The sequence below is a fragment of the Balaenoptera borealis genome (genome assembly GCF_965194805.1).
Source record: "Balaenoptera borealis genome assembly, chromosome: 19".
Classification (NCBI taxonomy): Eukaryota; Metazoa; Chordata; class Mammalia; order Artiodactyla; family Balaenopteridae; genus Balaenoptera; species Balaenoptera borealis.
This window is the reverse complement of record NC_138878.1, coordinates 11409612-11422697: the sequence shown is the minus strand read 5'-3', so window position 1 is coordinate 11422697 and position 13086 is coordinate 11409612. Positions and strand designations below refer to the sequence as shown.

The 13086-nt window shown below is 44.6% G+C and overlaps 1 protein-coding gene and 1 long non-coding RNA gene across 6 annotated transcripts in view; one reads left to right on the top strand and one right to left on the bottom strand.

The window, feature by feature from the left end:
- CFDP1 (craniofacial development protein 1) overlaps positions 1–13086 on the bottom strand; it is a 138676-nt gene that overhangs the window by 9537 nt on the left and 116053 nt on the right. For 4 of the 5 annotated variants that reach the window (XR_014237298.1, XM_082366409.1, XM_082366410.1 and 1 more), the window contains exon 6: positions 5691–5849. The exons of the other annotated variant lie outside the window; for it this stretch is intronic. Coding sequence is in view for 3 of the 4 variants with exons in the window: in XM_082366409.1 (XP_082222535.1) it covers positions 5691–5849 (159 nt within the window). In the remaining variant the exon portion in view is untranslated. The remainder of the gene's footprint in view (positions 1–5690; positions 5850–13086) is intronic. 5 annotated transcript variants of the gene reach the window in all.
- Positions 1–13086, top strand: part of LOC309616186 — a 114260-nt gene that overhangs the window by 33303 nt on the left and 67871 nt on the right. The window lies entirely within an intron of this gene.

The window sequence follows — 13086 nt, the reverse complement described above, 5'->3', positions numbered from 1 at the left end:
TACTTAAGCCATGGAATTAGCTTTCCTGGGGGAGAGAATATGAGGAACGACGGCTGCCCATCACTCAGCCCTGGGACTTCCCTACTTTAAAAGCCCAGAGAAGGAAGAGAGGCCAGCCTGGGAGACAGAGAGGAGATGCCCCCAAGCTGTGCTGGCCACAGTTGTGGGAAGTGTTCCTGAAGGCTTGGCAGGAATACACCAGGAAGGGATCTAGAGGAATAAAGCACCTAGCCTTCCAGTAAGGCCCTAAGCTTGGCGTGGTCAGTAATGGCAGACAGGAGAAAGAAGAGGGGGCGGAGAGCTGGGGTGGGGGGGAATCCTATCTATAAACATGCCAGACATTTCCCCTACTTATTTAATTCCCATTATAAACCTGGGAGTATACTGAAGAGTTTCTACTTCACAGATGAAGAAACTGGGGCTAGAGCACATGGCAGGCTGGTAGAAGAGCCAGGATTTGAATTCAATTGCACTTCAATTTATTGTAAAATATAACAAACACGCACACACACAGAGTATAAAATGGGCAAGGCAGATGAATCATTATATAGCAAGCCAAGAAGCAGAAGATGAGCACCCTGGAGAAGTCCAAGCTGTACTGGGAGAGCTTGCTTTATAATGATTCACAATTAGGCACAACTAGATGGTAATGTCAGAGGAACAGAAACTTGAAAGGGAAGTGGAAATGTGGGCAGGCTCACACCTGGCTGGGCTTGGGTGTTCGGTGTGGGTGTTGGGTGAAAGTTATGAACGTGCCTCCTGAAGGCTGGCAGCATTCGGCTCCTTGACCTGGTGACGGCCTAACTGTGAACTCGACATAAATAGACATATACTGTGTGCGTTCTTTTGTGGCTTGCTTCTTCACAAATTGACCTAACGGACACATTGTTTTTGCCCATTTTTGACCTTCATATAAATGGAATTAAAACAAATAAATATAATACATGGAACCATACTGCATGAACTTCTTTGTGTTATTATGTTACTGAAATTTACCCATGTTCATTCCAATCGGTAGAGTATCCCAGTGTGTGAACACATCACACTTTATTTGTCTATTACAAATAGACATCGGAATTGTTTCCAATTTGGGGATGTTATGAAAAGTACTGTTAATTGAGAAGCTACCTGTCAGTCTAACTGCCCCTCCTTTCAAAGAAATCTCTTTTTTCTGGCTGCTCTTAAGATTTTTCTCTTTGTCACTGGTTTCCTGCAACTTCACTCTGCAGTGTGGATTTCTATTTTATTTATCTTGGGATCTTTGAGTTTTGAAAAGTCTGTAAAGAGGTGTCTCTCATCTCGTCCCACACTGTCCTCCAGGAGGCTTAACTTCCCTCTTCCATATTTTTTGTCTTTTTGTCTCTCTGAACAATATTCTGGATGATTTCTTCTGGCTCTTTTCCAGTGCATGTATTTCTCTTTTCCGCTGGTCTAACTACTATTAAATCTATCCCTCTCATTTTTAATTATGGTTATTAAATTTTTCATTTCTAGAAATTTTGTTTGGGTCTTTTAGGCCACTATTTATAGTTTCTTCTTCTTGCAAATATTTTCAAGTTTGTCTACTTCTTTAAATACAGTAGGTATAATTGTATTAAAACCTGTCTCTGATATTTCCATTGTCTAAATTCCTTGCAGATCTGGTCCTGTGACTGCTGTTTCTCAAGGTGCTTTGCTTCTTTATGTGAATATTTTCAGACAGCAAAATTGCTTTTAAAAAATTGGACAGTAGGGCTTCCCTGGTGGCACAGTGGTTAAGAATCCGCCTGCTAATGCAGCCCTGGTCTGGGAAGATCCCACGTGCCGCGGAGCAACTAAGCCCGTGCGCCACAACTACTGAGCCTGTGTGCCACAACTACTGAAGCCCGCATGTTCTAGGGCCCGCGTGCTGCAACTACTGAGCCCACATACTGCAACTACTGAAGCCCATGTGCCTAGAGCCCGTGCTCCGCAACAAGAGAAGCCACCGCAATGAGAAGACCGCGCACCACAATGAAGAGTAGCCCCCGCTCGTCGCAACTAGAGAAGGCCCGCGCGCAGCAACGAAGACCCAACGCAGCCATAAATAAATAAATAAATAAAATTTAAAAATTGGACAATAATAATCCAATATTGACCATTGTAGCTTCAAATTCTAGTAAAGCTTTACAAGGGGAAAGATGGGATAGCACTTACTGAAGTAGAATTACTATCAAAACACAAAAAGCACAACATAATCTTTCAACCTCAATTCCATCTTATTTTAATCAGGACTGTATTACAGGAATATTTTTTATCACTATCCATGATCTGGATTCTTCTATAGGAGAACAATTTAAATATGGCATCTGTAAAAAATGTCACAGTCTCATAATAAATATGGTAGAGGCCAATCATTACTCATAAGTAGCTTTTTTGAGATGTTATCAAATAGGACCTTTCCCCCTTAGTTTCAGCAGAGATCACTTTTGTTCCATGGTAATACTTCTTGGGATTCTCCACATATTCCCTCAGAGCAGACTCTCCCCAGGTGGCCTTTGCTCTCGTTGGCATCTGTGTAAGAGAATTTGGGGGCCTGATCAAACAGACCTTTCAGGTTTGGCTTGTGCTTCCCACCCTCTGACACTGTGGCACTGGGCACACTTCTCAGTAGAAATCTTCTTGCCCTTCTCGACAGTCCCTGTTTTGAAGTCAGCTCTCTAAGTTACATACGTGCTGGATAGGCTCACCCAGCAGCTGACTGTCTTGCTCTCATTTCTAGAATTTAGTTGCTGTGGTCTAGTGAGTCTCAATCCAGGCTGTGCACGAGAAGCACCTGAGGAGTGATTTAAAGATACAGGTATCTGTGACTCTCTTTTTAAAAATTGAGGTATAGTTGCTGTACAACATTATATCAGTTTCAGGTGTACAACGTAGTAATTCGTAATTTTTTTTTTTTTTTTTGCCCAGCCGCACAGCTTGTGGGATCTTAGTTCCCTGACCAAGAAGTGAACCCATGCCCCCTGCAATGGAAGTGCGGAGTTCCTAACCACTGGACCTCCAGAGAATTCCCAAGTAATTCACAATTTTTAAAGGTTATACTCCATAGTTATAAAATACTGGCTATATTCCCATATAGCTTATTTGTTTTATACATAGTAGTTTGTACCTCTTAATCCCCTACCCCTATCTTGCCCCTTCTCCTTTCCTTCTCCCCATTGGTAACCACTAAGTTTGTTCTCTATATCTGTAAGTTCTTTTTTGTTTTATTCACTCGTTTGTTGTATTTTTTAGATTCCACATTTAAGTGATATCATATAGTATTTGTCTTTCTCTGACTTATTTCACTAAGCATATACCCTCCAAGTCCATCCATGTTGTTGCAAACGGCAAAATTTCATTCTTTTTTATGGCTGAGTAATATTCCATTGTGTGTGTGTGTGTGTGTGTGTGTGTGTGTACACACATATACACACTACACAGATATCTGTGACTCGATTCAGCGGTGCACAGGGGTGCCCTTGTCATGTAACTCTGAAAAAACCCCCAGAAGATTCTCATGCTTAGCCAAGGTAAGAACCAGAGCAATAGTTCCTTCCCTGGACTAGGGGTTGGGCCCTTTTATCTGCCAGGAGCTAGGAAAGACAGTGAGTGGAGGTATGGGGTGGGCACGAGAGAGGGCAGGTGAGAAGAGCCAAAGGCAGAGCACAGAAGTCATCAGATCTGCACTGGAAAAATACAATCAGATCCGTGGAATCATCTGGCCAGGAGGAAAAGGCTCAGAGACAGAGGGAAAAGCAAAGAGCTTAAAAGTTGTATGCTATTAGTTGTTCCCTAACCCAGTTATGTGATTTTCCATTGCCTGAAAAGTCCTCATTGGGCAGATGTCCTTTTTAATCTTGTTTGCTCTTCCAGCCTACATTTTCTTATCTCTCCCTTATCGTCAACAGCACCACTCCTTACTTTTATAAGACCTCTATTAACAGAACGAACACTGTCTAACCCATATAATCAATCCTCAGAGAAGCAGTAAAGTGTGGCACACACTGGCAGTTCCTCTGCTGCCTGAGATCACCAGGCAAACATGGAGAAGCGGCGGGGCTGAGTTACTAGAGCTGAGTCAGAGTGGGGAGGTTCAGGGCATGCATCAGAGGCCTTCTGCAGGTAACACTGACTCCTGCTTGTGCTTTCTTGTGGGCCCTTCCCCAGATGGCTACGGTACTTCTACCTCTGTCCTGTGGCAAACCATCTTTGACAGATGGACTTAGAAGTCTGGTAGTTAAACAAGCTCATAAAGTCATTAAAGACATTTTTTTTTTAATATACTGATCAGCTTCTACGTTCGTTCAAATACTCGTGAAACCTAATCTAGAAAAATGACCCCCCAAACAAATCCCTCACCTGTCTTTATTATAATTTAGCTTATAAATAACCTGAATGACTACCACTTAATACACACCTTTAAGTGACAGTGACAGGCGCTCTGCAAAGGGCTTTTGTGGACAGGGCTTTATGCCTTTCTTATTGCGCTCCACTTTAGTGCACTTTGCAGATACTGTGTTTTTTAACAAATTGAAGGACTGTGGCAATCTTGTGTTGTCAGATGATTGTCAGCATTTTTTAGCAATAAAGTATTTTTTAATTAAGGCTTGTACATTGTGTTTTAGATATAATGCTTGCATCCTTAATAGACTACAGTATTGCATAAACATAACTTTTATATGCACTGGGAAACCAAGAAATTCGCATGACTCACTTTACTGCGATATTTGCTTCATTGCGGTGGTCTGGAACAGAACCCGCAATATCTCTGAGGTCTGCCTGTGCTATATACATATATGCATGATACATATATCACATGTTTTGTCTCACGAGAGCCTCACAACCACCCTAAGGGTGGTATTATTATCTCAGTTTTACTGGTGAAGGAGCTGAGCCTCAGGGATGCACGGCGACTGCAGGGAGAGCCCCTGCTGGAGAGGGGCAGGCATGGGGAGCAGCAGGGCTGTCTGATGCGCCACGCACACTTCCTTTCACTGTTAGGGGCGGGGAGTGTGGACCTTGAGCCATGGACCCACTTCTGTAGTAACTTTGTTCTTGGCTCCTTCTCAGGTTCCTAAGTACTCAATGAACACCATTTCTCTCAGGACATTCCTGTACACAGTTTATGGACATCCTCTTTGTATTCCAAAGTGAAGAGGAAGAGGGTGCACGTGATGGCCCGGATGCTGTCTGAGGGCTGGTGTGTCACATAGGTTGAAGCCAAAGGTGAAGCCCCACCCCGGGCCATAATGACACGGACAAAAAAAATCCCACAATACCCGACAACATCTAGGCGCCCTGTTGACTCTGCGTTTGATGCACTGAGCTTGTCTGACTTCTCAGAAGGCCAAATAATTCAGATGAGGCCGAGGCTGATACGGTGAGCCAGATGTGACCACATGAACAAACGAGGTGACTTACAGTTCATGGGAGCTGCAATTCAGCAAATTCAGCTTGGCAGACGTGCCTCTCCCCGAGAGAAGTGCTGCTCACGTGCCCTCCCACCCCAATGTTTTCCTCACCGACAGGACCTGCCCACATTAGAACAGAGCTTCAACAACACACCAAAGAACTCATGTTTTCTGTTTTACCATGAAAAGCTCCTGCCTACTTAAATTGGGTAGCGCGTGTGCAATGAACGATCGCAGGGTTCTGAGGATTTTGAGAGAGTAGAAGGCACTACTTCTTACCCCTCCTTCCCTCGGTTGTGGGTGGCTAGTTCTTCGCCAATGCCCTCCTCCTCCTTGAAGCTCTCCCAGTCCAGCTTGGACTTCTCTAGCGTGCTCATCTTCTGCTTCTTGGCTCCTAGTTTCCCCAAAAGGCTGCTCATGCCACTTGATCTTTTTAACCTAGGGAAAGCAAAAACATGAAACATGTAGCAGGTAAAAACTCTAACCTCTTGATTAATGGTTTTTCTGATTGGCACGGGCCTCCCTAGATTCAAGCTATTTATCTTAATGGGAGCCATGTTTGCATGCAGGGTACTTCCTGTCTGGTGTGGGGAGCACAGTAAGGAGACCAGAATTCTAATGCACTTTTCCTGCTCAATACCTCTGACCACTCTAACGACCTGGGGATAGGAAATCCTGAAGACCTCTGTCTGCTCTGTATGACAGACAGGTCTCTGCTCGCAAGGAGGGAGAAGTGCAGCATGATTCAGACATGGTTTTACAATCACATGCCTTGTTTCATAGTCCAGCTCGAACCATGTGACTTTAGGCTAGGTATTTAACTACATCTGCCTTGGTTTCCTAATCTACAAAGCGAATGCTTACTCACAGGGCTGTAGTGTATCCTCTATATAAAGTGCTTAAAACAGCAGCTGGCACAGAGCAAAGGTGCAATAAATGTTATCCATCCTGAATCACTGTCATCATCTGTGCGCTAAAGCCCCAGGGAATCCTTTCAAGAGAAAGAGAACCAGATCCCAACACTGATGAGCAAGAGTTACAGTATCTTAAAAAGACTCTAAGATCAGTTTCCTTTCAACTCCTGTGAGTCAGGACCCTGGTTTTTCCCAGGAGGTGGAGAACATTCCTCATCCTGAAAGCAGGGAATGTACAGCCTGTGCTCTACTTGCTGGTTATGCTGTCGTGGATGGTGGGAGAAACCCCATATGCCCAAGTTCAAGTCCTGGCAGGTCAAATGTTTCCAGTCAATGTTAAATGTATGAGATAAAATAAGCAAGACAGAATGCAGCTAGTAAGAAGGTGGTACTAGGGGAAGGAAGTATGGAAGGAACATGGCTTTTGGTCTCTTTAGAAAGTAAAACAAGTTATATACCAGCATACAGGAAACTAGAAGTCATTTTCTGCTTTACTGGGATATGCAAGAGGGTTAAAACATTTAAAAACTCTCTGAGCTAATATCACAAGGCCTACTGATAACATCAACAATAATACCTCTCACTTGCCTAGAAGGCTAATTATCCAAGTGTTTCATAGCCATTTCTCATCTTACTCTCCCTAGTGCCCGTGAAAGAGGACCACTGAGTCTCAGAGTTGGAGGAGGAACTTCAAGATGATCTTGTGTCTCACCAACCATTCTGAAATCCCACCTTCCTGCAGCACAGTGCCAGTGAGGGATGGCTCACTACCTCTGCCCTGGAATGAGCCGACAGGCGTGTCCACACTGAACACGAGACTCTTGGGGCTGAACAATGACCCTCCACACTCTCATTAGCTTCCCTGCTGCGGTCATACCCTGCTACAGGCTGTCAGCTTAAGATCAACTCAGACGAGGCTGGGCAGGCGTCACTGTCCTCATTTCGAGCTGGACAAATAAAGTGCAGAGAGGTCAAATGATACAACAAAGGTCAAACCAATAGAAGATGCAGATCCAGGGCAAAACAAGGCTTTTCTGACCCTCAGTGTGGTGCACTGTGCTGTCTCACTTCTAACGTGAGAATTTACTTGAGAGATTTTCTGACAGCTATTTTATTCCCAATTTGCTTAAGGATTTTCCAAAGAGTTCTGTATGAGCTTTCGATTCATATCTTCTAATTCTTTTCTGGATAACAGTCCCTACAACAATCTCTCCATCAACACACACAGACTATATTTTACCAGGAACAGATCATAAGTGGGGAGGCAGAAACTTAATATGGCTCAAATCCTTCCCCTTCTCACCTGCTTCACTGCCACTGTCCTGGTTCTCATTTTTATATTCTCACCTGGATGATTAAGCAGGCTCTTCACTTGTCTCCCTGACTTTTGTCTTGTCCCACCATCACTCACCTGCTCCATCCTGGCATCTATCCTACACACTGTCTTCACAGTGAATTTTTGAAAATATGAAGCTTATCACGTCTTTCTGGTTAATGTCTCCTCCTTGACCCCTAATTACTCTTACAACAAAGTCTAAACTCCTTCACTCGCAGAGTTCTTCCTGACCTTCTCTCGCCACATCTCCCCTTGCAACCTACACTCCAGCCACAACTGCAGTTCACCTCTCCCTGTCCCCCTCCCATTCATCTGGTCTTGCCTTAGCTTAGAAACCGCTTCCTGCAGGAGGCTTTCCCAGACCCTTCCCCCAATCTCTGAACTAGATACCTCCTGCTGGTGTTTCTACCGCACCCCTGTTCTTTTCCCATTACAGCACTGCTCCTCTCCGTAACAGATGCTTGAGGGCTCTACGTTCAGTTGCTGCCGCACTGGTCAGCTCTGAGGAAGCTCAGAGCCACTGCGGACAACATCTCACCAAAACCACACACCTGGAGGTTTTCCATTTCTGGCCGCGGGGTGTCCTTTGACCCTGCCTACATGCCAGAAGCACTTGGTGGAGTGGCTGTGGCGGACAGGAGCTGGTGGCTAAATGGCCCAATCTCTTGTCCTCACATAGGCAGTCCTGGGAGGTACACTGAATGTTTCTCAGAAGTCCTGACGGCTCGTGGCCTTGGAAATGCGTGCACTCTTCTATTGGCTTTTCTGCCTTCCCTGCCTCACTTTTCCCACCCCCTCACCTCTTGCTTCTTGGGACACCTCCCCAAATAAACCACCTGCACTCAAAGCCTTACCTAAGGTTCTGCTTTGGGGGAATCTAACAAAGATGTTGAGGAGAAACATGACTTTCCCTTTGCAGGCTCTATATCGTGTGGATACTTAAGTTCTCGGTCTCCAAATCTCTCTCTAGCACATGGATATAGTTCTGTAAACAGTGGACACTCGATAAACTCAACAATGTCACCTGGATCACAGAACCAATTAGTGGGAGAGAATCAGATTTTTGTAGAATAAAGGTGTTCAGAACACTTCTAAATTGGGAAATTCTAAGGGGAGGAATTTCCACTTATATTTGCCCATCAGCTCTCTGCAACCCAGGGTTCCCCATCTTATCTGGGCAGCACCACGGCTCTCTGTACACCACCTCTCCCCTACAGCCTACAGCTCTGACAGTATTACCAGAATATACCATCTTTTCAACAAGTCACTTTGAGAAGTCTATGGTAAAATGATTTTTGCCGCATAGCAGTGAAAAAAGTTCTAGAAAAATAAAAAAGTCATAATCCCCCTTTAAATGAATATCAGCAAAATGTCACCTGTGCTATTATGCTTTAGGAGAAAGCTTCTATGTCTGCTTGCATTGGATCATTAACACGGTGTATGATTTCCTACTTTGATGGCCTCAAAAGCAAAATTACCCATCTTGTATTTGAGGCTAAATCAAGTGAACGACACATTTATAGTAGCAGCCAAAACATGCGGAGGCTCGTCATCACTGAGAGACCAGCACCTGGTTCCTGGAGCCTGGAATGTGGGGTCTCACACTCACTCCCCACCTTGAAATGGGGCTTTAGTGGCATACTCCTGGCATCATTCCATTGCACTTTTCAGGAAGGCAGATTTACCCTGACCTTGGACCCATCTCTGCTGTTAAAGTTCATCAATCAGGCTTTCGGGAAAGCTGAGGCAGGCAGGAAAGAGTCAGATTCTGGGCAGTGGCTGCTGGCTGTCTCTATTCTGCTGTGAAGGAAACTGCAGAGAGTGCCTCAGCCTATGGCTCCCCGTCTCAGAAGTGCAGCTAGCTAGGCCAGGAGGGAGCAACTCAGCACTGCCAGGAGGGAGGCATCCCACAGGCATTTAGCAGGTGTGTACACTGGAAAACCGGGGAAAGGGGAAGGTCCAAATTCCCCTGGAGACCTCTGTGCTGTCAGCAGGAACCAGTGCAGTTTCAGGCATCAGAGCAACAGCAACACTGACTTCTCTTTGTTCTGGATCCTAAGCCATAATGGCAAGGGACTACCAGGAAGTCGGCTTTGACAGCCCAACCCCTCCCCCAGCCGCAGATTTTCCAGTCTTGGTTCTAAAGTGGGATGAGCTGAGCTGTGTCACAGAAACCACATTCAGGAGAACCTTCACCCACTTGTTAGAGGTCACAGTTCACAGGAAGGCACCCTGCACGTGCTCCCTCACAGACTGCATCCAGAACGTTATACTCAGGCATGTCCAGACTACTGCTGCCAAGATGTTTTCAATGTAACAATGGCATTTCAACCGCCTCCTCCTACTCTGACCTTACTACCGCAAGTTCGTGTGAGGACTAATCCTGTCTGAGGAGCACGGCCTTCACTCTGAGCAGCTGGCTTCCGTGCCATCAGAGGGTATGGCTGAGTGCACAACACACTTGTGAAAGAGCCTCTTACTAAGCTTTTTTTCTTGTGCTTTCTGTCCTGTTCTCCATCAATCAGCAATTATCCCAATTCCCTTCCCACCGTACCAAGCCCGATGACGTGTCCCAACACCAGACACCAACCGAGACCTCACAAAAAAATATTCAGAATCTCAGAAAAGTAAAAGGGACAAAAAGGGCAAAATGACCATTGTCTGGTTCCTTTCTGAATTCAAAGTTTACAATGATAATTTGCTAGAAATTATGCTGCCTCTTAGCCCCCAGAATGTAAGTTTAACAAAATGCAACTAAATGATAAACTCCATCCTGTTGAGTCTATTATAAAGATATTAAAGTAACATGTTTTCTTTGCTCCAGTCCCATGAGCATGGACACAGATTCACCCAAATGACTTGTTTCGTAGCAAAAGCACTGCTTTATCTGGCCATGCTCAGTGATGCTCCGGGTCCTGCTGTTTATTTATGAGAGGTGCTGGAAAGGAGCTGGGAAAATAACTTCTTAAACACAAACAGAAAGGATGACAGGACACAACAACTGGTTGTGATGAAAAGGTGGGAACATCTTTCCCATAATCTTTAAAATCAGCCCCAGACACCCAGCTGTCTCACAGAATAGAATTTGAGGTTTGGGAATGAATTTAGAGTCATTCGTTCATTGGACTCATCTAACAGAGATTAATCAGAAATTACTGTACACCAGACAATGTGCTTGGAACTGGGGATACAAAAATATATAAAGCATAATCTTTGGCTTCAAGGAGAAAATCTAGTAGAGGAGATCATCATCCAAAAAAACTGTGACCAAATACTATTAGGACACAAAACAGGGAGCAGCTGAGAGGCTGTTTAATGCAACCTCTTTATTTTAGAGATGAGTTAACTAAAATCTAAGAAGGTTAAGAAATCTGCCCAAGTTCACCGTGGGAGACTTGGATCTAGTACTCAGTGCTTCTGACACCCGGCCTGTCTTCTCCATCTTGCTGATACTAGAGTTGAGGACAGATAACCTTTGGAGATCCCTTCCACACACCAATTTCACTGCTGATTTTGGGGTTGGGGAGGATATTCTTATTTTCCCTGTTGTCCTGGAGCTTACTGTACACAGGGCCCATGTCTTACTCATTCTTGGCTCACCCAGCATAGTACAAAGCCTTGCCATGGTATGTGACCACTACATGTCTAATATGATTCGATAATGGACTTATCCAAGTGAATCTTCTCTTGTAACAGAAGGATTTAACACTGCACTTGAACCAACAGGAAAGAAAAGGAAACGCCAAAATTGGACCAGCAAGGATAGGGTCAACACATGTGCACGGAAGCACTACTGACCTTTACTTAGAACTTCAACATACAGCTCAAGTCTACGCGTTCTCTCTCACAACCTGCTTAACCACTAACATGCAAATTATTTGGAACAAAGATTCTTTGGCAGAGATATGCAGTTTCCTTAGTATTTGTCATCTGTTTACAAGGCAGGAGTGGACTTATTTGTAGCTTAGCCATGGACTATTTTCCAGAGCCATACAAGGGTCTGGAACTGGCATGGTACTTCCTGAGAAATGGGAAGAAAGTTTATGATGAAATTCTTCAGTGAGAGCTGTCTGATTGAAACAACTATTTTCTTTCAGATCGTCTTTGGATTAAGCTGAAATCCCGAAGAATGAAATGTAAAGCCCTAGTCCCTGGGCCAATTTCACTCCCCACCTGTGTAAGTCTCTAAGCAATCTCCGCAAAGCCTAAGGCAAGATGACTCAAGGAAATGGACTGGAAGCCAGTGGTACATTAGGAAAAGAGCTTAAATCCCATTCGCTTCCCAGCATTGTACTGACAGTATTCTATGGGACATCGGGACTCAGCAAAGTGGAAAACCAGAAATATTGACATTGATACACTGCCAGCCAAAAAAAAAAAAAGGCATCTATCAGCAAAAGGTGAAATAAAAGCTGGCAAATAGCAGCAGCTTCAGTTTTTGTACAAATAGAAAACGATCTGCTACTCAGTTTTATTGATCTTATGCCAATCCAAGAGTAAAGGGAGGGACTTCCCTGGTGGCGCAGTGGTTAAGAATCCGTCTGCCAATGCAGGGGACACAGGTTCGCGCCCTGGTCCGGGAAGATCCCACATGCCGCAGAGCAACTAAGCCCGTGTGCCACAACTACTGAGCCTGCGCTCTAGAGCCCGCGTGCCACAACTACTGAAGCCCGCATGTCTAGAACCTGTGCTCCAGAACAAGAGAAGCCACCGTAATGAGAAGCCCGCGCACCGCAATGAGTAGCCCCCACTCACTGCAACTAGAGAAAGCGCACGTGCAGCAACAAAGACCCAACGCAGCCAAATATAAATAAACAAATAAGTAAATAAATTAAAAAAAAAAAGTAAAGGGAACGTAAGTTTGTCTGATTTGATTTCCGCTGCTCTGCATCTTTATAGCATGCCTATGAAACATACCTGATGATTCTGGTTGCAAAAGCCCTGAATTCTAAGCTTCTAAAACACTGTATTATAGAAAGCCCTTTTCAACTCTTCCTTTCCTACCTGTTAAGCACAGAGGTCTATTTTGCCTGCTTTGGCCTTTGAGCTGCTGCTGGGAGGACTATTCTAGCTGACTTGGTTCTATTTAAATGGACAGCTCTTCCTATAGAAGACACTCATTCACAGTCAGTTCTCCCCAGAGCAGTAGGGGTCCTCTAACTGCACAGTTTCTGGTCTCTCTTGCGATAAAGGTCATTTATTTTTGAGACAAGTAACTTGGGGTTAGGGACTCTCAAGTGACACTGAAATGGACTTTTTCTCTGAGACAAGCTAACTGATCTGCTGGGCAGTAGTTTATTTGCATCATATGCCAAGAGAAAGTTAATGCCCCTCTTTGTGAAGAACAGTCCTCCACTGGTCTATTGTTCTGCTGAAACCAGCTCAGTGGGCTTGCGCCCCTTGCCACAGAAGGCAATTGTTTTGT